This window comes from Notothenia rossii (assembly GCF_949606895.1).
Source record: "Notothenia rossii genome assembly, chromosome: 5".
In the NCBI taxonomy this organism is placed as follows: Eukaryota; Metazoa; Chordata; class Actinopteri; order Perciformes; family Nototheniidae; genus Notothenia; species Notothenia rossii.
This window is the reverse complement of record NC_136903.1, coordinates 59552113-59576905: the sequence shown is the minus strand read 5'-3', so window position 1 is coordinate 59576905 and position 24793 is coordinate 59552113. Positions and strand designations below refer to the sequence as shown.

The 24793-nt window shown below is 43.3% G+C and overlaps 1 protein-coding gene across 4 annotated transcripts in view; it reads right to left on the bottom strand.

The window, feature by feature from the left end:
- Positions 1–24793, bottom strand: part of rspo4 (R-spondin 4) — a 92530-nt gene that overhangs the window by 36570 nt on the left and 31167 nt on the right. For 2 of the 4 annotated variants that reach the window (XM_079683345.1, XM_079683346.1), the window contains exons 3-6: positions 20808–20996; positions 10700–10837; positions 7485–7691; positions 4084–4922 (exon numbers count right to left, since the gene is read on the bottom strand). In XM_079683345.1, coding sequence (XP_079539471.1) covers positions 4774–4922; positions 7485–7691; positions 10700–10837; positions 20808–20996 — 683 coding nt within the window. In that variant the 3' untranslated portion in view covers positions 4084–4773. Of the gene's footprint in view, positions 1–4083; positions 4923–7484; positions 7692–10699; positions 10838–20807; positions 20997–24793 lie in introns of those variants that run through there. The other 2 variants (XM_079683344.1, XM_079683347.1) reach the window with 2 other exon arrangements.

Sequence of the window (24793 nt, the reverse complement as noted above, 5' to 3'; positions counted from 1 at the left end):
CGGGCTTCCTTCCGGTATAAATAGGAAGGAGGCCCGACAATCTGCTCCCTCTTTTCTTCAGCAAACCACAGCAGTTACTGAAGCCCAGAACCATTAAACATCATGAGCAACAACTGCGTCCGAAATTGTCCCTCATGTGGCTCAGGATATATCATGAGCTATGACCAGCACGCAATGTGCGAATCCTGCCTGGCTCTCAGCCAGCAGGTCGCTTGCTCACACTGTGCCAGTCTCCCATCAGCCGACAGGAAGCGAAGAGCGGACGCTCTAGCTGCTGCAGCCGACGAGGACGATTGGCCCGTCCAGGAGCATGTGGACGGCAGCATGTCCCTGGAGCCGAGTGCCGGGCAGGAGTCAGACGACTCCTATCCCTTCTCCCTCCATGGTTCACCGTGCAGTTCTCCCCTCCCTCCTCTCCCCTGGACGGGGGAGACAGAGTCGGAGCAGGGGGCTGGTTTGGTGGCCGAGCATGCGGTCCCCTTCTCCGTCGCCACAGGACAGCGCCCTACGTTGAGCTCCCCCAGAGAGTATGTCGCCCGCCAGGCCGACCGGGTGCACCAGTGTGCAGAATATCATTGCGCTGCTCTCCAACTCGGTGGTGACACTGGTAGAGCGGTCCACCACCGAGGCAGAGGAAATCAGCAAGGCAGCCAGCACGGCGCTCACTCTGTGCGCGTCCGTCGCTGTCTCCCAGGTTAGGATTTCCGCGTGGGTGACACAGATCCAGCGCCACCTCTGGCTGCAGCAGGCGTCTGTTACGGAGACGGCGAGAAAAGTGCTACTGGACGCTCCAATCAGCCCGTACAGTTCCACGCCATGGTGGAGTCCATGAAGACGGCCGCGGAACAGGCGGACGGCATTCGCCAGCATGTCAGCTGGCTCCAGCCTGCTGAGCGCCCACAGCGGCACCAACGCCCGCAGCAGCCGCGGCGTCCACGCCAGCCACAGGAGGCCACAAGCGGAGAGACGCCCACAGCAACCGCCTCGGCGTCAGACTCGCCCTTCGGCGGCTGCAGGGGCTACTTCCCACGTCTCCGCTCCCCCGCCACCCCAGAGACAGGGTCTCCCGGCGGCGAGTCAAAGGGGAGTGAGGCTCCCCCGCTCCTGGTCTGCTCCGCGAGACCCTCAGAGCCGGTAATCAAGCCGGCTGCCACTAATCTGTTGATTAACTAAACAGCAGGGCTCCCTGCAGAAGCCTGCTGGATCGGTTAATAACCTGCAGAGCTCGCGGCATTCCTCCGTCCGAGATACGCCTCCTACACATGGTCATAATAACCCATGAGCGCCAGTATAACGCCTCATGTGGACAGCACTGCACACACCTCCACTCATCCCCTGAGCGTGTACACGCCTCATGATGACAGCCGGAGTGAAACGCAGCGTGTGGAGGCTTCCTCGCAGCCCTTTCGCCTCACGGGCAGCGGCGGCGAGGGCAATGGCGTGGCTCGTCACCATGACGACCAGCACAGCACATCACAGAGGAGCCAGAATGGGGGAATGAGCAGTATTCCAGGCTGAGTGACCCCAGCGGCAGCGCCCACAGCGCCACGGCGCCGAGGGCTTGCTGCAGAAGCCTGCTGGTTTTAACCTATCGGTTAATAAACTGCAGAGCTCGCTAATTAAGCCGCCTGCCACTAATCTGTTGATTAAGTAGACAGCAGGGCTCGCTGCTGAAGCCTGCCGGTTTTAACCTCAGTTAATAACCTGCAGAGCAAACGGCATTCCTCTGTCCGAGATACGCCTCCTACACACGGTCATAATAAACCCATGAGCGCCGTTATATAACGCCTCATGTGGGCAGCACTGCACACACCTCCATCCATCCCCTGAGCGTGTACGCGCCTCATGATGAGAGTCGGAGTGAGACGCAGCGTGTGGAGGCCCCCGCGCAGCCCTTTCGGTCCAAGCCCACCTTGGGTTGCCTCACGCCCTTTGTAAGCCAGCTGCCTATAAACTGTTGGCTAATAGCCAGCAGGGCTCATTGCTAAAGCCTGGTTTCAACCTGTCGGTTAATACATTTCAGAGCGCGCTGGCTGGCTTCTGTCCCCCTCCTCACAGGTCGGAGGAAGAAGCCGCGTCTCCTCTCCTCTGTCCTGTGCGCTCGCTGTCCTGCTAGTGGCGCGCACGACTGCCTTGCGCCATTCTCAGCGCCCGTTTGTGCATTATAGAGAGCGCTCGATCGGGCAGCCTCTGTCTGCACAACGGCTGTCACACTGGCTGTGTGAAGCTGTGTCACAGGCTTATGTCTCCTCTGGGGTGGATCTCCCGGAGAACATCAATGCGCACTCCACCAGAGGAATGTCCTCCTCCACGGCTTTGCAGGGAGGAATGTCAGTCGAAGACATTTGCACTGCTGCATCTTGGTCTTCCCCCTGTTCATTTATTCAATTGTATTTGAGGGATGTCTCCGATTCCTCTCGGACACACCCTGTACGGAGTGTCTTGTCAGAGTGAGTGACGTTAGGGATCCAGCTGTGCGCCTCTCTCCTGCCTCTCGGCACGCGGAGAGCGGCCCTTTTTCCCTCTTATGAGAGGGATGTTTCCTTTTTTTCCTTTGACACATTTTGTACGGAGTGTCCTGTCAGAGTGAGTGACGTCAGGGATCCAGCCGTGCGCTCTCCTGCCTGTCTGCACGCAGAGAGCTGCTGTTCCCCCTCTTTTTGTCATTGGGCAAAGTATGACCTTCGTCTCTACTTTTCACAGCGGCAGGTATGTATTGTTCCCAGCCTTCGTCCTCTCATGGAAGATAGGCATTTTTTGCTATGTTCCAGGGACGGTGATGCGCCATTACGCATGGCACAACAGGCATGGGGTGTTATTTAGCAGGTATGTCTGTGCTTCTAGTGCCGGGCGGACCCAGTGGGGCGCAGACTACATCATGCTTCGCCCTTAACCCAATAGCGATAGCCTTAGAGGGCGAAGCCATATACGAAATAGAACTGAGGTTACCTACTGTAACCCCAGCTTCTATGAGTAAATGGCGCAGCCCTCTAAGCGCTGGGCTCCACTGGCTCTACTAGGGTGTGTGTGTGTGTGTGTGTGTGTGTGTATGTGTGTGCGCGTGTGTGCGTGCGTGTGTGTGTGCCGTGTGTGTGTGTGTGTTTCTTCAGACAGCTGAAGAAAAGTTATTTTGTATGGGAGCAGATTGTCGGGCCTCCTTCCTATTTATACCGGAAGGAAGCCCGAGGGTGGGGCCCACCTTGCGGGTGGGCGTGGACTACAAGTGTTTCAGTGCTGCGCGGGTGCGCAGGGGGATTAGCCAATAGCGATAGCCTTAGAGGGCTACGCCATTTACTCATAGAAGCTGGGGTTTCAGTAGGTAACCTCAGTTTCTAGCCATAACCCCGCTCCTGCCGTCCGCTTGCGGCAGACCACACTTCCACGCTCACCGGCAGGCACCGACTGGCCATCGGGAGGACCGGGAGGGTGTGTGTATGTGTGGCGCGAGAGAGACCTTACGTGTATTGTTGTTGTTGTTAGCATCTGGTGCTAGCTAGCTGCGCTAACGGATATAAGGAGCTGTTTAAATGAAAACAGAGGAGCGACATTTCGCCGACAACTGCGCCGAGCACTTCACTTCATGCAGGTAGCCAGACAATGGGACATAGTGGGAAAAAAGTCAGCACACTCAGCACGGATAGTGCACGCAACATGATTGTAGCGTCCAGGCAGCTCCCGTTCGAGCATATGGCGCCTTGAGTTGCACATAGCTCCAACGATCCATCACACACACACACACACACACACGGCACACACACACACACACACACACACACACACACACACACACACACACACACACACACACACACACACACACACACACACACACACACACACACACACACACACACACACACACACACACACACACACACACACACACACACACACACACACACACACACACACACACACACCACCCACACACACACGCACACACTTTGTATTTTATTATTGTATGAGATAGGTTCCAGATTGAATTGAGGGGAATATTTGTAATGTTCAGAGGTTGTTGTGTTTAATAATGAGAATATTTGTCATTGTTCAAATGATAACAAACATTTGCATAAAGCATATTTGTCCACTCATATGTTGATGAGAGTATTATAAACTTGAAAGATATTCCTCTAAGGTACATTTAGAACAGATACAAAATGTGCGATTAATTTGCGATTAATCGCGATTAACTATGGACAATCATGCGATTAATCGCGATTAAATATTTTAATCGACTGACAGCCCTAATATATATATATATATATATAAACAGTTTAGTCAACAAAAAGACTCCGTTAGCCTTAGCTTTACTGGCTAAGTAAGCATGCTAACATCCCAAACAAACATTTACCAGCCTTTATAGCGCCAGGCAACACAAAATCCACCCTCAAAGTCGCCCATGGCTGTAAAAGTAATAACTGTGCTCAATTTATACAGGGTAGTTTACTCATTGCAAATGCAATACAGGTGACTGCTTCTTGTTTACTTGACACGCCCGGGCTTATCTTGCTGGTACCAGAATTTAACTGCTTGCATACCAGCTACAAAAATGCTTCTCTACCCAATGTCAGAGCAAGACTGCAATATCTGCAACCTCTGTACTAGATCTTCACCTTTGAACACTTTTCTTAAACTTGAACCCGTGACCTTTAGATTCTCTGTCAAACAGCTGGGCCACTGTTCATTAAGTGCATATGTCAATCAGATAACATGAACGTAAATATAAATAGATTTTGTGCTACCAATTGAGACATTCCCCTGCAGCATAACATCTCAACAGTCTGTAAGAAATGTTGCTAAATCGCCAGTAGCACAAGCTACAAAGTCCTCGGTTAGCCCCTGAAAGTTTGCTGCCAGCAGCAAGGAGAACCACAGAAGAGACAGAGTGGATTGGAGATGAGACCCATGTCCTTCCTCATCATCTGAAAAGAATAAGACAACAAGAAAGCAGGAATTAAAAGACTAGAGCCGTCTAATCTGAAACAACAGAGGAATGTCAGAGCGATGACAGCACCCTTTTATCCCAGATGTGCGCTATTAGGTGCAAGGGCCCGATCCCTGCGCCAGACTCTGCTGGATCCGATTTCTTTCTCTGCTAATGCCACCGGACATACTATCAATATCTGACAATGATCATGATAATCACTTAAAATGACATGGCTTCCATCGTGGAAGAAGTTGAAAACACACAGGCATGGACACTCACACACACACAAACACCCAGTCACCAAAGCAAGACAATATTTACAGACATTTGAAGAGAGATAACTCTCGGCTTTCCCACTAACTTTGAAAGAGTGAAAAACACAAAGAACTTAGACAAGATAGAACAACAAAAGGTCACAACCACAATTTGGTTTTGGAGGGAACGTGCTGCAAGGTTCTGAAGGTTTTAGAAAAGCAGTTTGAAGTCGGTCATTAATTAAATGCAGAGTTAAAAACAAAGGCCAAACACTGTCTACTATACAATAGTTTCATTTCTGATGAGGGCTCAGCGTAATTGACTAAATACTCTGTGTTTTTGTTCTCTTCAGTACAATTTTAACTAGTATTGACAGCAATTTCACAACAGAGAGTTTTCAAAGTTTTTCTTGCAGTTGGAGATTTTAAGGATTCATTACGGCTCACCAACACAGAACACATGATGAGCATTACCCTCTGGAGTCCTATCGCTGTGAGTTGCACTACATCGAAAAGACCTTGATATCCTTGGATGGAAGCAGCGTTAAAGTAAAACTTCTGATGAAGCTGAGGTGCTGTGAGGTTTTAAGATGTTATCTTGCAGCAGCCAACATTCAGAAAAACAAGGCCTTTTTTGGCAACGTGAAGCCAGGCAAGGTTGACATACAGTCCGTTATCATTTCATCTTCATACTTCATTCTCTACTGTTTCCATTTTCTTTACCTGGTGCTCAAGAGAGAAATCCTCTGTGAGGGGCTGTAGATTTGTCTTTGAGTATGTTGCATTAAACACTGAGATGCCACGCAAACACAGTAATTATGCAGCATTATCAATATGTTTCCTAGTTTTACTCTAACGGAAAGAGAAATTATTTAATGGACGTCCTCTAACTTGTTTATGAAATGCTAGTTTTTGAAAATATCACTTTTTCCTTAACATGTGACTCAGATATTTTGCTTTCCAAAAACCACGCCATGTAGGAATATATTTTAATTTTAATAAAACAGATAAACATTTTGAAAGTGGTTTCCTACCCGCAGCCTTTCAGTTGTTCCACCACATGCCATCATCAGAAATGTTTTGTACCATGCTAGTGTCATATTGCATTTACCATAAACAAAAGCTCCCAAACTGTGTTGTTATGATTTAAAGACAAAATCACAGCACAAACAGGTGAACACTGCATTTCCTAAAGGTTTCCCTGACAGCAGAGGAAATGACATATTGGATAATAGCCCTGAGAAGTAAATCACTGTAATTTGTATTCAACCCACAAAATCAATATGTATTTAACCTAAGTAATAAAGAGCCAAGACAGTTGACGTAGTAAGAGGAGAAACAAAGTCAAGCTGAAGTCAACCTTGAATATCTGTTATGTAACTTCCGCACCTCAGTAAAAATTATTCTGTATGTAGTTGAATCCAAACCAATATCAGAGGGAGGACAAACTCAGCATAGGGAGGAGTTTGTCAACAAAAGAAAACTGGAAACTGCTGTTAGCAAACCGTTTCCTACCACAAGTCCATTTTGATTTATTTTAACCTTTACCAAAATAGTCCTATAACTCTAACACAGCTGTAATCGTGCCACAGGTTTATTGTGATATTTCAAAAATACAGCAGTAATTGATCATAGGATGAGAGAGAAAGGCAAACTCTGATACTTGATATTGACTAGTTGACCATGGAAACTTGCTTTATAAGGCAATGTATTGATACTCCTTTGCTGTGAACAAGTTTGATGTATGTACGTTTACTAGTAATAGTTTATGAAACTAGTCCATTGTTTCCCTAAGTTTGATGTTGTCATGTCCATTGTTTATCACCTAAGTTACAGAATGTCAGTAACTTCAGCTTCAAAGAACTTTCACCTTTCAACCAAAGACAATAAAGTTTAAAGGTGTCCATATGGAGGGATAGCAGGAACATAACACCTCCGTAATATGCAATAAAAACCCTTAACCTTTGAAACTTGTCTGGAAAAGGTCCAACAGTCATGGAGCTTCTTCCCTGCTCTGCTACTGCTCCCGAAAGGGAAAACTGTTAACATCAGCCTACAAGTATTAACTTGAAGTTGCACATGTTTTTAAAGAGGTCCAATCTCCCATTTGGTATTATAAATTGCACAAGCGTGTCAACAGAGTACATTACTCAAGACTTAACAATGCTGGAAATAGACAAGTGTTGGTAGTCCAACATAATAAAGAACAAGCAGCAGCTGGTCTGTGGTTAAATACAAATTGTATATGAACAACTATTAAATGTGTATTGTTTGCGCCTCTAATTTCCCCCCTTTCTCCTCACCTGTGGGACACTTTTTCTTCATCCTGCACCTCTGTGTCTCGCTGTGCGACGGACAAAGTGATGCTGCCTTCTCTTCAGGCGTTCTCCCGGACGGCCCGCCTATCCGGGTCCTGGTCTGCTTGCCCCACCTGAAGCCGCAGGTGACGCCTTCACGGAGACAGTCGCTCCATTCGCTCCATTCTCCCAATGCAGCCAAGAGACCGTCCTCTAAGAGAGAAAAGGATTGAGATTTGTCAAGGTCAGACAAATAGGTAGTACTTCAAGTTCTTGCTTTTTTAACCACATATCTTAAAGGGAGACAGTATTGGGGAAAAGAGGATTGCAGAACCCAAGTTTTCCACTAGTTTAGAATGTGATAAACCAAAGGAACGTCATGGGTGTTGTAGGAGCCAAAATTCTTGTTTTTGCCTTACATTTTTTATTTTGTATTATTATCTTAATTCTTATTGTTTATCACTTCCGGCAATGGTCATGTGGGTATGGTTTATTGGTATTTAGGTCACCTGTTGGATGCCGGTTTGGAGAGGATATGATGTAGGAAGAGGGTGAATGGCGCTCTGATACTTTCTGAGTTGTATATTGTTTGTTTTTGTTTTATTAAACACCATGGACTACAAATGACTACAGACTTTTACATGGAGCGCGTCACAGCAAAGAGCACTTTTTAGCCTCTCAGTAGCTAACTCATAGGGAGTTATTGCCGCTACAGGTGTTTCAACAAGTACATTTTAAAACTTTTAAAATGCACTTTCCTCTCTCTCGGCCTTAAGCTACTATAAAACATCAGATCACCTGACAATCGGTAATACGGCTCTATATTGCTGCCTGCGCCACTTGTCCCTATTGAAAAATAGGTGCCGGCGCATGATAGCAAAATGAGGTAATAATAGAAACAAAACTAACTGTCTGTTTTCGCTGCCATGCTCTTCGTCCAACCTCGCGGTGAACATGGAGTAAATCGTGTATAGTATAAAGGGAGCTTATGTTAACAGGATCTGTCATTTTAAAGCTTCTTTTCATGGTCTAATTGAGAAGCCCTGCAATGCATTCTGGTTGTACAGCATTGAGTATTTAGATGGCGACATATTGTCTAAAGTTGTGGTAAAGAGTACTTTATGAGAGTTGTCCAGTGCAAATCACCACCTTCAGAAACTCCCTGCGCCCTTTTCCAAAACACATTTCATTGATAAGTTAATATAGCCAATAGTTTTAAAACAAACTGCCCTTTGTCCGGTTTCAATTACGGAAGCTAACAAGTGAAATCCTTCTTCCAATCAGGAGCCAAGTCCTAATGCCTAGCGGCATGACCATGAGTCGTCCAATGCTGTGAAGCCGCATGGCCCCTTACTTTCGAAATCAAGGAAACCAAAACCAAGGAAAGTTTCAACTGTAAATAACTTTTTAATTTGAATGTTTTGGCTTAATTTTATCTTCCATTAGAGAAATGCAAGAACCGAGATGGTTTAGATAAATCAATAACTCACAACAATCACCCATGGAGCCGTTGCAATATTTTAAGACAACGGTTTTCCTCAGACACCGGCAAACACATTGCTATCATTTAAGATAGATGAGTACCAGCTGAAGCATTAATACATGGGACGTCACACTCCTATTAACCGGTTGCTGATTAGTGATGTCACCGACAAAATCAATCACTGCCATTTTTCCACAAAGCCCACAGCGGAAAAACCATCAGCCATAGCCAAGTTGGGACAACATTTCCTGGAAATCATCATTATCATTGTCAGAGTTTGGTATAAATGAATAGATTTCCAATGACTCTTTGCTGGAGTTGCTCGAGGTGTGTACCAACAGTGAGGCATGAACCCTTAACATCGCCATCAAAACCAGATGTGGTCACGAAGCCAAGAAACAGCAGAAGCTGCAGATGGCGCAGGTGGATAGCAGAGGGGAAACTCAACAGTACATCTCACTTAGTTAGAAGGGACAATAATAATAATAATACATTTTATTTCTAGAGCGCTTTTCTTGAACCCAAAGGCGCTTTACATTTGGGAGGGAGGGTAGACAAACAAAACAAAAACAACACCAAAAAGAAACAAAGAAACAAAACAAAACAGAAAAGCAATCAGGAGGAAGTTGGTACAAAACACAACCAGATAAGGTATTACATTATTAAACTTCTCAGAAGACTTTAACGTGAATCATGTGTTGAATTGAAAGTTTGGCTGCATATTAGAAAATAATTAATAAATAAAGAGAAATAAATGGAGCACATGCAAGTCCACAGAAACAGACAAAGATAAGAATCAGTTCTCAAAACAAACACTTAAATACTTCAAGACAAAATACCACAAAGGCTGAACTTGTAGTTCGCATGTGTAACTAAACTGTTATGCGTTAAGAAGTTTCTTTACTTTGATATTGTCACTTTCTTCGAGAATAATCATTTTATCCATGAGAAATCGTTTAAAAATAGCTTCAAGATGTGTTTTCTTGTTCATGGTCTTGTTTGAAACAAAGTGCAGTTTACCAAAACAGTTGCAATTTATCAACAGTCGTACATTTTTGACCAAAGTCCGCCTGATGCAACCTAAAAGATACATAACCAAATAAATGATCAACCCTTCAAACATAAAACACTGCAGGAAATGACCACAGAGCCAAAGAGAAACCACATTCAAGGAAAGGTTTTACCAGGAATATGTCTGCTGTTCGTTTGACCGATGCTTCCATTTCAGAGCTGCTTGCATTTAACAGCTGGCTGCTGGTCAATAGGCTTTTAGTTCACTGACTTCAAGTCACTAAATATAAAACATTCATACCTGTAAGCTGATTATTTATAGGTTTTTTGGAGGATAGCGTTTCATGGAATGAGTATATTTACACACTGCTAAACTACACTTTGACTTTTTCATCATTCTACCAAGACATAATAACAGCTGCAAACTATTTTTGGGGACAGGAAACAGTTCCTTTGTTGGGGAGTATTTTCAGCGGCAGATTAATCCACATTTGGGGCTCTATTGAGCATTTGGGACAATGTATGTTCATGGTAATTAAGGAACACTTTATATAGTTCAACAGTGTGGCTCATTATTGTGTTTTTTATAGTTTTCGGACAACAATAGAGCTCTACGGCAGAGAGAAAGATACTGTATATCACGTTTTGATACACACAGATTACCTCTAATTATTTGACTTGATTTCTTCAAATTTGTATTGGGTTATTTAAAAGCATCATTACTTACCAAGGCAGTCAGTTTGGTGGGCGTAGGTTCCTGCCGGGCAGTGTGTCACACACTTGCCGCTGGACATCTTGAAGCCTGGTTTACACTTGGTACAGAATTCCCGGTCAAAACAGTGCTCACAGTCCAAAGAGCGACACCCTAAGAGGAGGGAGAAACAAAAATAGTCGTGAAACTACTACTACTACATTTTGTCAGTTCTAATCCCACCCATGTTCACTTACTGTAAAGTGGGTAATGTATAATGTAGAAAACAAAATGTAATATTTGTTGAAATACTTTTTTTACGCTGACAGCAATCAATAAATGAAATAAAATGTATATAGATATCTGTGCCTGTGACTGTATGTGTGAATGTGAGTTATGACAATATCCATGTTTAGTTGCACAATTTGGAAAAACAAATCCTTATTGCAATTAATTTCAACGTTGTAATATTAGAGGGAATGACTGTTTTAAAAACATTATTCGCATTATCATTGAATAATATGTTTTAATGATGCTAACTTTTCAGGAATCTTTAGGATTTTAGGCCTGCACCCCTTGAATATTGCACGAGTTCATATTGTGATTTTGATATAGGTTTGATTAATTGTGCAACCCTAGCCATGTTTGTAGTTTATGTTCATAAGGAAGTGTTAATGTGGGGGATGGGTTTGTAGCTAGGCCTTGGAACAGCGTATTTCCTGTTAAACAAAATAGGCCAGAGTGTTGGAAAAAAAGCAGAAAGACATAAACCTTAGAGATGTACAGTGGAGGAAATAAGTATTTGACCCCCCTGTAGATTTTGTAAGTTTGCCCACTTACAAAGAAAGGAACAGTCTATAGGTTTATTTTAACAGTGATATTAAGAATATCTAAAAGAAAATCCAGAAATTGACGTTATATAAAAAATTAAAATGTATTTGCATTTAACTGTGGCAAATAAGTATTTGATCCCCTTGCAACCAACAAGAATTCCGGCTCCAACAGACCGGTTACATAAGTCCTCTTCCTTTAGGAAAGTACTCCTAATATCAACTTGTTACCTGTATAAAAGACACCTGTACACAGAATCAATCAATCAGATTCCAACCTCTCCACCATGGGCAAGACCAAAGAGCTGTCTAAGGACCGGGTCCGCACCCTCTGATGACTGCACAAGGCTGGGATTGCCTACAAGGCCATCGGAAAGCAGCTTGGTGAGAAGGAGACAACTGTTGGTGCGATTATTCAGAAATGGAAGAAATACAAAATGAGCATCAGTCACCCTCGGTCTGGGGCTCCACACAAGATCTGGCCCCGTGGGGTATTGATGATTATGAGAAAGGTGAGGGATCAGCCAAGAACTACACGGGAGGAACCTTTTAATGATCTCAAGGCAGCTGGGACCACAAACACAAGAAAACTGTTGGGAACACACTACACCATAATGGATCAAATCCTGCAACGCTGCAAGGCCCCCTGCTCAAGAAGAACATGAATGACCCGTCTGAAGTTTGCCAATGAACATCTGAATGATTCAGAGAAGGCTTGGGAGAAGTTGATGTGGTCAGATGAGACCAAAATCGCGATCTTTGGCATCAACTCGTCATGCCATGTTTGGAGGAAGAGAGATGCTGACTATAACCCCAGAACACCATCCCCACCGTCATGCATGGAGGTGGACACATTATGCTTTGGGGGTGTTCTCTGCTAAGGGGACAGGATGACTTACTGCATCAAGGAGAGGATGTGCGGGGCCATGTACCGTGACATTTTGGCAGATAGCCTCCTTCCCTCAGCCAGGACACTGAAAATGGGTCATGGATGGGTCTTCCAGCAGGACAATGACCCTGAACATACGGCCAAGGCAACACTGTAGTGGCTAAAGAAGAAGCACATTTAGGTGATGGAGGGGCCTAGCCAGTCTACGGACCTTAACCCCATATAAAATCTGTGGAGGGAGCTGAAGCTTCGAGATGCCAAGCATCAGCCTCAAAACCTTCAGGATTTGGAGAGGAACTTCAGAGAGGAGTGGACCAACATCCTTCCTGAGATGTGCACAAACCAGGAGAAACTACAAGAAGCATCTGACCTCTGTGTGTCCAACAAGGGTTTCTCCACCAAGTACTAACACATGTTTTGCAAGGGGATCAAATACTTATTTCCTCCACCATAGAGACAATAGGTTACTTACAGTATACTCTGCTAACGTTAGCACACAAGTTCAGCACTCACACAGCAAGCTCAACCTTTAGATCTTTTTAGAACTTAATCGATCGTTTTAAGACTCTTGATCACGGCAACTGCCTGACGTTGTAATCACACGTTACTACAGCTTAAGCACTCACAACTCTCTTTCTCTTAGCGACTGTAACTCCACAGTTGCCTACACTCTCTTCGGGTTTGCTAACTATAGCTACTTTAGCTTGATAGCTAGCCATGGCTCTTTCCCCACCCTCGGGTGCTATTTCCTGCTCTAACTGTCTCATGTTTGGTTACTTCCCTACCTCCTTTACTGGTACCGATACATGTGTTAAATGTAGTATAGTTGTTAGGTTGGAGGCGGGAATCATAGCCATAGAAGCCCGGCTCCGCATCTTAGAAAGTAACTCAGCTACAGTAAAGCCCATGATAGCCGGTGCGGACCGGCAAAAGGTAGCTCCTCTTAGCCGTCCCCCGGCAACTCCTGAGCGGCAGGGAGATTGGGTGACTGTTCAGAAGGGGCATAACGCGAAACCCGCAGGTCCCCACCAACCCGTTCACGTATCTAACAGATATTCCCCACTCAGCGAGACACCCGCTGAGAAGCCAACTCTGGTTATTGGCAGCTCTATTATGACGAGACACGTGAATTTAGAGACCGAAGCCTCCACAGTCACATGCATTCTGGGGGCCAGAGCGGGCAACGTTGAGGCGCATCTTAAACTGCTGGCTAAAAATAAACGTAAATACAGTAGGATTGTTATTCACGTCGGTGGTAATGATGTTCGTTTACGCCAATCAGAATGCACCAAACTTAATGTGGCGTCGGTGTGTAGTTATGCTAAAACAATGTCGGACACCGTAATCTTCTCTGGTCCCCTTCCCAATCTGATCAATGATGACATGTATAGCCGCATGTCATCATTTCAGCGCTGGTTGTCTTGGTGGTGCCCAGCAAACAATGTGGGCTTCGTAAATAATTGGACAACCTTCTGGGGAAAACCTGGTCTGATTAAGAGAGACGGCATCCATCCTACTTTGGAAGGTGCAAATCTCATTTCTGCAAACATTTCAGGGCTTTGTGGACTTAATCCATGACAAACTGGAGTTGAGACCAGGAGGCAGAGTCGCAGTCTTACACGCTTCTCTGCGCCCCTCCTAGGCAGTCACAGTGGCGTTTTTTCCTGGAGGCCAAGGGAAGCCAGGCTTACCCTGATTTTTCAGATTGTAGTTATAATATTAATAAATAAAGGAAAATACTTTGTTTAGTTTCGGAAATTCTTTGTTGTGTGTTGCTGCCGGCCTGTCTCTCCCCCATTGTCATTGAGGATTTTACAAAGAGTGAAACAGCGCCCCTCTAGGTGTTATGGTGAAACAGTAGATTGCACTCTCTGTTGCGAGAGGAGGCCAGCCGAAATTGGCTTCCCTTGGTGAAAAAAAATTGAGGGATTGACCAATCAGACAAGGCTCACGTCATGCCCCTGCCAACCTGTGATTGGTCAGGGCCATGCCAAGGGAAGCCAGAGGCGGCTGGCTTCCCTTGCTTCACAATCCAATCAAATCGCATCAACTGAGTGGTGCAGTGACGCGTCCCAAAACGCGGAAGCAAGATGCGCTCGGTTTCCCTCGACAAAATAGCAATGGGATTTCTCCATAGGATTTAGGAAAATAGCTCGAAATCAGGTCAGTGGAAAACGAACCTGTTAGATAAATGCATGTTTTGTTCAGTCGGATAATATCCACATGTCTACTCTACTTTTATAATTTTCGAATCATAAATCTAATCGATAGAAGATAGATAGCGTCACTGCACCACTCTCACTGCCGTTAGAAAGTAGCAAGCAACTGAAGCAAGTGCAATTATGGAGGGTGGAGATTTGGAGTATTTAATACAAAATTATTGTACTAAACTTCTGCTGCAGCAGCAACAACAAATACAATCTGATGACAGGCCAATGCCCAAACTGGCTGTGTACAGCGAGGAACAAAGGAGCGAATCGGACGTAAAACGGTCTCTAGTTTGTGAATGAATGCTTATTAGAGTTTCGGCTGGAGAGTGCGTGCGGACCTGTCGGTCAGATAACAGGCGTGTGTAAGTCATGCATCTGTATGATACAAATGTGTGTAAAATGATACCGGGTGCTGTAATCACTCATGTGGTTAGGTTATTACATTGACCACCACACCCCGACCCAAAATAAAGGACGTATTATTGGCTTCCCCTAATTTTTTCCCCACGCCACGCTACTTGGCAGTCATCCATAGGAATCCCGAACCCAATAAAATACCCAATATTAACGGTGTGTGTGTCTGCCCAAGGACAATTTAAGGTAAAACCTAATAGAGGTGTCATACATAATAACCTAATAAAAGTAAATGTAACAACTACTACAGTGCAACAAAACAGGAAGATTAAATGTGGTCTCTTAAACATAAGATCTCTAGCATCTAAAGCAATATTGGTAAATGATTTAATATCAGATTATAATATTGATATATGCTGTCTCACTGAAACTTGGTTGAGACATGAAGAATATGTCAGCATAAATGAGGCCACTCCACCCAGCCATATCAATACACATATTGCCCGAGGCACGGGCCGAGGAGGTGGAGTTGCAGCAATCTTTGACTCAAGTTTACTTATCAATACTAAACAACAATTAAATTATAGTTCCTTTGAAAGCCTCGTTTTTAGTCTTACGCATCCAACCTGGAAAACTTTGCAGCCAATCTTATTTGTTACAGTGTACCGTGCACCAGGTCCTTATTCAGAATTCTTATCAGAATTCTCTGAGTTTTTATCAACTTTTGTACTCAAAACAGATAAAGTAATTATCGTAGACGACTTTAATATTCATGTTGACGATGATAAAAATAGCCTTACTGTTGCATTTAACTCTATATTAGATTCTGTTGGTTTTTGTCAGAGTGTAAATAAACCAACCCACTGCTATAATCACACTCGACCTTGTTCTGACTTATAGTATTGAAATTGAGCAACTATTAGTCGAACCGCATAATCCTGCTTTATCCAACCATTTCTTAGTAACTTTTGAAGTACTGTTACTAGACTACAAAGCATTAGTCAAAAGCTCCTGCAGCAGAAACCTATCTGTTAGTGCTATAGCCAAATTTAAGGAAGAGATTCCACCAATACTTAACTCGATAGCATGTCTGCATGTAAGAGAGGAAACTTATACAAAATGTACACCACCCCAAATTGATCATGTTGTTGATAGTGCTACAGATGCGCTGCGAATAAAATTAGACTCTGTTGCTCCTTTGAAAAAGAAGAAAATAAAACAACATAGATTAGCTCCATAGCATAATGCCGAAACCCGCAAAATAAAGCAAAAGTCGAGACAACTTGAAAGGATATGGCGTTCCACTAAACTTGAAGAATCTCGTTTAATTTGGCATATTACTCTCAATGAATATAAGAAAGCACTGCGTATAGCGAGAGCAGCCTACTACTCTTCATTAATAGATGAGAATAAGAATAATGCAAGATTTCTTTCAGCACTGTAGCCCGGCTGACAGAGAGCCACAGCTCGACTGAGCCTTCTATTCCCATAGCACTCAATAGTAATGATTTTATGTGCTTTTTTAACGATAAAATTGTTACTCTTAGAAACAAAATTAATGACTTCTTGCCTTTGACCAGTATAGTGTTATCAACAGCTCCCGGAAACATAAGTTCTAATATTACACTAGATAGTAAACTAGAATGCTTTTCAGCCATAAACCTTGAACAATTAAATTAAATGATTCTCTCTTCTAAACCATCAACGTGTATCTTAGACCCGATTCCAACTAATCTGTTAAAAGAAGTTTTTCCATTAATTAGCACTGCTTTATTAAATATTATGAATATGTCTTTATTATCAGGGTATGTTCCACAATCATTCAAAGTAGCAGTGATAAAACTGCTTCTTAAAAAGCACAACCTCGATCCAGAGGTTTTAGCCAACTATAGACCTATTTCTAATCTTCCGTTCCTCTCAAAAATTATTGAGAAAGCAGTCGCAATACAGCTGTGTGATTACTTAAAAAACTATGTTTTATTTCAAGATTTTCAGTCTGGCTTTAGAACACATCATAGCACAGAGACAGCTCTGGTTAAAGTCACAAATGACATTCTAATAGCCTCAGACAAGGGACTTGTCTCTATTCTTGTTTTGATCGATCTCAGTGCTGCATTTGATACTATCGACCATGATATCCTATTGCAAAGACTAGAGCACTTAGTTGGCATACAGGGAACTGCTTTAGGCAGGTTTAGGTCCTATCTATCTGAACGCTCTCAGTTTGTACGTGTCAACGATGAATCTCCCATGCAAACCAAAGTTAGCCATGGAGTGCCACAGGGCTCAGTGCTCGGACCTATTTTGTTCACATTATATATGCTTCAGGTAGGCAATATTATAAGGAATCATTCTGTAAACTTTCATTGTTATGCGGATGATACTCAACTATATTTATCAATCAAGCCTGATGAAATTAATCATCTAAATAAAATTCAAGACTGCCTCAAGGAATTAAAAACGTGGATGACCTTAAATTTTTTGATGTTAAACACGACCAAAACTGAAGTTATTGTACTTGGCCCAAATAATCTACGAAAAAAATTATCTAAAGATATACTAACTATGGATGGCATTAATTTGGCCTCCAGTGAGACTGTAAGGAATCTTGGTGTTATATTTGATCAGGATTTATCCTTTAACGCCCACATAAAATCAATTTCAAGGACCGCCTACTTCCATCTACGTAACATTGCAAAAATGAGGCATATCTTGCCTCAAAACGATGCAGAGAAACTAGTCCATGCATTTTTTACTTCAAGGCTGGATTATTGTAACTCCTTATTATCAGGATGTACGAGGAAGTCAGTCAAGTCGCTTCAGCTGATTCAAAATGCTGCAGCTCGTGTACTAACCAGAGTTAGGAAAAGGGACCACATTACTCCTGTTCTGGCTGCCTTACACTGGCTCCCTATAGAACACAGGATAGAATTTAAAATTCTTCTTCTCGCCTACAAAGCCCTTAATGGGCAGGCGCCATCTTACCTTAAAGAACTCATTATACCCTACTGTCCTCCTAGGGCATTGCATTCCAAGAATGCAGGGTTGTTGGTTGTTCCTAGAGTCTCTAAAAGTACAATGGGAGCCAGACAGTGGCGGCTGGTGGAAAATATTTTTGGTGGGGCTGTTGATATAGTGAGTAAAACATTTTTTGGGGGAGAAATGACCCCTTAAATTGGAACTTCTGGTGATGTAATGGCCCCATAAAATCGTGGTTCTAGGGCCAGGAACAACCAGGCTGAGTCCGGCTGAGTATGCTAAACTAACTGCGGTCAAGCCAGCCTTCACTCGGGAAAACCTAGTGAAGCCAGCATCAGAATGTCCTGATTTTTTCTGAGTGACTTGATGGGGTGTCCTGCTATCACCCTGGAGTGAGATGGATCTATGATACTGGACAGTTTTTGTTTTATTCTCATCTAAAAACAGGGATGATAGCTCATATATGAGACTTCAAAGGTCTTTTATTTTGAAACTGTACATCAGAATGTCCTGATTTTTTCTGAGTGACTATATGGGATGTCCTGCTTTCACCCTGAAGTGAAATGAGTCTTTGATACTGGACAGTTTTTGTTTTATTCTCATCTAAACACAGAGGGAGGATTTTCTTTTTTTACTCTACCGTAATGCATAGGATATTCGCGCACCGCAATATCACGTGAGGGCTGGCTTGACTAGGTTTTTCCGAGTGGAGGCTGGCTTGACCGCAGTCTAAACTAGAGAGAGAATCGCTGTCAAGGGGGCTACAACTACAACAAGATGAACATATTTGACCGTGATTTAATTGTAATACACGTTTCAAAATGATGCCGAAGTAACAACATACTGATACCGGTTAGTAAAAACCATGAATTAATGCTTTGACAAGTCTGCAGACAGACGGCAGGCGAAAAACCTTTTAAAATGCGTGTTTTCTAATGGAGATTTGGCTAAGCTAACGTTGTAAATGCTCCGACCGTCCACACTCACAACAACGGCCTATACAGACATAAATAAACCAGCGACTGTATTCGCCATGACACAGACAGTATGTGGTTTGTACTTGTTTAACTTTTGTCTAGTTTCTGAACAGATATGAAGAGCTGTGAGCTCTGAGTGCTAAGAGCTAACGGCTGTGTTGTTTTTCTGGGGAGCTCATTGAAGATGACGTCACGGCTCCGCCTACACTGCGTTACTATAGATACTACCCCAGTTCCTCACGAGTCTAAAAAAACAACTCACGTCAACGCACGTAAGCAACGTGGGCGCCAACGTGAGCGCTCTCGTGACCAAAATATTTGACGGCGCTGATTGGCTGAAATTATGTTTCGGTGGCACAGTTTACTATTGAGACTTTTGCAACGTGCTGGTTGCTGCTGTTTGGCTCGGGGGCAGCGCCCCGTAATGATAAACTAATGCCAAGGGCAAGGCCAGGCAGGAAACATGTGACTTATCAGTAACTTTAGACATCGTAAAACAATTTTAAACAAGATTTTATTGTAGATTATACATTTTACTGATACCAATTGTATGATATTTACCTTGTTCATTAAAAATAAAAAATATAAAATATATATGTTTTTGAAATATATATATATATATATATATTTTTTTTTAATTTAATATTTTAAAAAATAATAATAATTGTATGTGGGAAGAGGTGGGGCGGCGCCCCTAGCGCCCCTATGGGCCGGCCGCCACTGGAGCCAGAGCCTTTTCTTATCAAGCTCCACTTTTGTGGAATCAGCTTCCAGTTTGTGTTCGGACGGCAGACACCTTATCCGTTTTTAAGAGTGCGCTTAAGACCTTCCTTTTTGATAAAGCTTATAGTTAGGGCTGATTAGATTCAGCCCCTAGTTTTGCTGATAAAGGCTTAGTTTGTCGGGGGACATCTTACTTCTTCCTTCTCTCTGTCTATACCTGTGTACTCTCATGTTCCGATTAACCCAGCTTCCCCAAATGTCTTTCTTTTTGGTGTCTATATACGCCGGGATCCGGAGTCATGGATGATCCTGCGGTCCTGTGTCACGGATCGCGAGTCCTGGATCTTGAGTCGTGGCTGTGGTCCTGGATCATAAGTCCTGGATGGATATCCTCGTGGATTCATCTTCCCATTATACACACATGCATTTCCAAACATTTGGACTACCTATGTTGCAAATGTATTATCTTTTCAATTTACACACGGCATCTATTGCACGTCTGTCCGTCCTGGGAGAGGGATCCCTCCTCTGTTGCTCTCCCCGAGGTTTCTCCCATTATTCCCTTTAAACTGTGGGGTTTTCTCCGGGAAGTTTTTCCTTGTACGATGTGAGGGTCTAAGGACAGAGTGTGTCGTATTGTCATACTGATGTTCTGTACAAACTGTGAAGTCCACTGAGACAAATGTAACATTTGTGATATTGGGTTATATAAATAAACATTGATTGATTGATATTACAAATGTTAGCATCGCAGGCTCACAAGTTCTCTGCTCATGCAGATACAAAATGTTGCTCTTAGTTTAGGGTTCTGCTAAATGTTGCCCCGAGCCCTTCTTGGCATCTCTTAAGTCAAATACATTTTCTTGTGAATGGGAATGAACTCAATGAATGAACCAGGCACTCACTAAGGAAAGTTTGTTTTCCCTTTTGTTGGCACAGTGTTTTTCTGGAATGAATTAAGAGTGATTCATCTCAATACCAGGGTTATTCTAAAAGTGTAAACTATGTAGATTGGTATTGTTTGTTTTTGTTGTGAACTTTAAAAAATAATCAATTCCTTCATTATAAAGGGCCTGAAGACAGATGAGTCATGTGTGCTGATGTGAGTAAGGCTAGCTATCAGTGAAGACTCTTTAGTTAGAAAGATTTTTGCAGGTTATAGGCCTTTTTCTAATATCGTACTCATGCAGCGGTTGATGTCCTTCCCTCTCTGTCCAAAGTATCCAGGGGGGCAGGCGTGGAGACAGGTTCCATGGTGAGACATCCCATCCCTCTGCAGGAACAGGAAGAGTCGCTCGGGGCAACGCACACAGCCATTGTCCCGGGAACACTCCAGACAACTTCGACAATCATGTGATGTCTCTCTGTGAGCTGCAGGAGACAACAGAGTGTGGATTAGGAAAGAATACTGGGTGGGCACTATATTAAAGGAGAAATTCAAATACTTTAAAGGGTGTGGAAGAAGGGTGGAGGAGAAGATGAAGGAGGAGAACATTTCTTGACTACTGAAATACATCTGAAGATATACTGTAGTGTAGCAGTGATTAAGCCCTTTTGTATGTATACATTAATGATGTTGTACACCTTTTATATAGAAATCTCTTAACAAGTGCTTTTAACTGATTTTGTATTATTGATTTTTCAAATAAAAAAGTATACTTTCATTAACACTTTGAAATGTAGAACATAGGTCCTTTTATTTAAAAGATGCCATACAGGGTGTTTTAAAAAAAATATTTGTAAACATCTCTTTTTTAATACTGTTTCTTGTTTTTGTGTATTTAAGTATAGAGGCTGTTCTAAAAGGGGATTAGTAGGTGGGGTGTATATATTGATATATTCACTGTCAAAAATGCTTTATGGAAAAAACTATTTTATTTTGCGATATTATAAAGACCAAAAATCTACATTAAAATAATATATATTTTTTTTATATTATAAGTAGCCTTTTTCAATGTTTTCTTACAATCTACTGTTAATTTTGGAATTTCAGCCAGAAAAAGAAAATGTCCCCCATTGTTACATTAAAATCAGGTCACTAAAATAATAGTAAATTGTATTTTATAGGAAGCTTTGATAGGTTTGTTTTTAAATGTTGACTGACATTTTAGCTATAGATGTATTTTCCAAATTATTTGGAAATGAATGATATAATCAATAGAATGGCAGTAGTTTCTTTCTCTCAGGTTAAATGTTCAATATTACCTATTGTGACTGTGGCTTTGCTAAATGTAGATGCCAACAGAAAACAAACTATACAGTATACTCTATAGCTTGTCAGCATGAATCTGTGTTTCTACACAGACATACAATCTATCAAATATGCTGAAGAAAAAAGAAAATACTCTACTCTCTCTTTTGGCAAACAAAGAGAGTTCAGTCCTGATTTGTAAATCTCACTGACCATATATTTCACTTCTTGGTAGAATGACAGTTAGGCTTACAGCTAAGCCAAAATAAGTCTTATTATATTATAACAGCGAGCTAGATCTCTCCTCCAAAGACTCAACATACAAAGTAGGAATGCTTCCGATGAGACAGGGATAAAAGGGGATATGGAAAGAAGTAAAGATTGATGGAAAGATGAAGGGCAAGCAGTGAGTGTGCGTGAGTCTGAGCAATCATGAAGTGTGATCCTAGATATGTATGTGTGTGTGTGTGTGTGTGTGTGTGTGTGTGTGTGTGTGTGTGTGTGTGTGTGTGTGTGTGTGTGTGTGTGTGTGTGTGTGTGTGTGTGTGTGTGTGTGTGTGTGTGTGTGTGTGTGTGTGTGTGTGTGTGTGTGTGTGTGTGCAAAGGTGAAAGGTTTAATCTTGATAAATGTTTTTAAACAGGTTCCCGAAAAAGGTCATTACAGGTCACAGTCCACGCAACAGACCATTAAGTACCATTACACCGGCAAATTCTGCACATTTCTTATACTATCTACATACATAAGAGTATAATTAATGTGTATAATATCAGTTAAAATGAGTGCTTCAACATAGTTAACATTGCAGGAAAGCAATAAATTAGACGTTAAGTACTTTGTCAGGCTTAATATTTATCTGTAGATAGATACTGTCACGATTCTTGTGTTATGTCACGTTTTTAGTTTTGTATGTCTTGTATTGGGTTTATTTTTGCTGTTTGGTTCTCCCTGTCATGTTTTCTTCCTTGTGTATTGTCTGGTCCCTCTCCCTAGAGGTTTCTCAATACTCAAATTTCCCCTCCTCGACTCCTTTCCTCGACTCCTATCCTCGATACTTGGTCCCGCCCACAGGAGATGCAAGCGGAGGACTGAGGAGGGGAACCGGGGAGAGAGGAGGGGAAGCAGCAGGCGGTTAGAGAAATGAGAACTCCTCTCCTCTGAGCGGTCATTTTAAAGAGACGTCCATTAATGACGACAGGAGGCACAGCAGCCCTCTGTCTGATGGACAGATGTGTTCATGACCACTTATATATTTACTTTAATTTATTCACAGTGCGGTATAATGAGACAATAACAGGCTACAGATGCGGACATATACAAACACATATAGTTATATACATTTATAATTTCAGAATCAAAACAAGTATGAGAGCACTATGAGAGTACTAATAACGTAACACAATCAGAGACTGGATACATCCCCCCCTCTCTCTCTGGTCGCTGAAATGGGGAATTGAAATTACGGGCCAAAAGTTGTATTTACAAGTATTTAAAGTAAGCATAGGATACCAAACCAACTGAGACCCGTCTGTCCGCCGCATCTACGCACTGTACAACATACACCTACACACTGTACCACACACACGCACTTACAGCTCCCAAAACAGGCTACAGCCGTTGTGTATTTTATTATGTGAAGCACTTAATGGTCTTAGAAAGATATCGACTCTTTGTTTGTAGATATCTACTAAACTAAAGCAAATAAAGAGAGTAGGCCTGTTATACTGAGTGATATATATTTTACACACTGCTCTGCTTTCTGCACGGACCTCACAGCTGTTCTCTCTGTAAACATCGCGTCGCGATGAAAGCAGTTACTAAAATAATATCCAGAGGATGCATGCAGAGCTCTGATTGGCTGAGATAAGTCCGGCCGTGCGTCACGCCTCCACCGTTCCCGGAAATGCATCCGTGGAGGAGCTGTGGAGGACCCATCAGTGTCTCCTCGGTCATAGCTCCTCCAGAGAGGCTCCTCGACGCTCATTTAGAGAAATTAGATGTCCTTCAACATGGCGCGCTGAAATTCATTTCCGGGTCACTACCGGAGGACCGAGGAGTCGAGGAGTCGAGGAGTCGAGGAGGGGAAATTTGAGTATTGAGAAACCTCTCCTGTGTTTTTCCTCCCTGTCGTTAGTTTCCCTGGTGTGTCTAATTGTCTGATTGTGTTCACCTGTTGCCCTTGTGTTTCTCCTCCCCTGCTAGGCTGTTTCTCGTCTCGTGATCACCCCTCCCTGTATTTAGTCTTTTCTCTTCCTGTGTTCAATGTTGGTTCGTCTTTTGTTGGTGACTGAGTTCACCGGGGAGTGTTCTGTTTGTCTAAATTATATTATTATCCTTGAAATAAAGGTATTATCAGTGTTATCTGCATTTGGGTCCTGCTTGCTTCACTCAACCGTAACAGAACGAAACAACCAAGGATGGGCCCAGCAGATCCATTTGAGCAGGAATTATTGGATTTTTCCTTTTCTTCGGCTTACTGCTCTGATCGATGGAGGGGAGCGTCTGGGGTTCAGCAGCGAGAGGCTGCTCTGGCAGAGGCGTGCCAGATGGCTATGGAGCAACCAGGCTTAGTGAAATTCTTACCTAGCTGGATTTTGAGCTTCCTCTCAGTGTGTGATTTCCAGCCTGACACCATACGTCTCGGTGTGTTCCATCTGGAGTCAACCCCATGCTTCTTCCCCAGTTCCTGCTCCTGTCCAGGAGCCGTTCTCCGGAACTCGTCTGGCTTTCGGAGGTCCACAGAGCCTCCAAAAGGCTCCTAAGAGAAGGAGTCGCAAGTCCAGGCTAGCAGCCCGAGCCCCAAGAGCCATGGTTCCGACCCCAGTTCTGGCCCCAGCAGCCATGGTTCCAGACCCAGTTCTGGCCCCAGCAGCCATGGTTCCGGCCCCAGTTCTGGCCCCAGCGGCCATGGTTCCAGACCCAGTTCTGGCCCCAGCAGCCATGGTCCCGGCCCCAGTTCTGGCCCCAGCGGCCATGGTT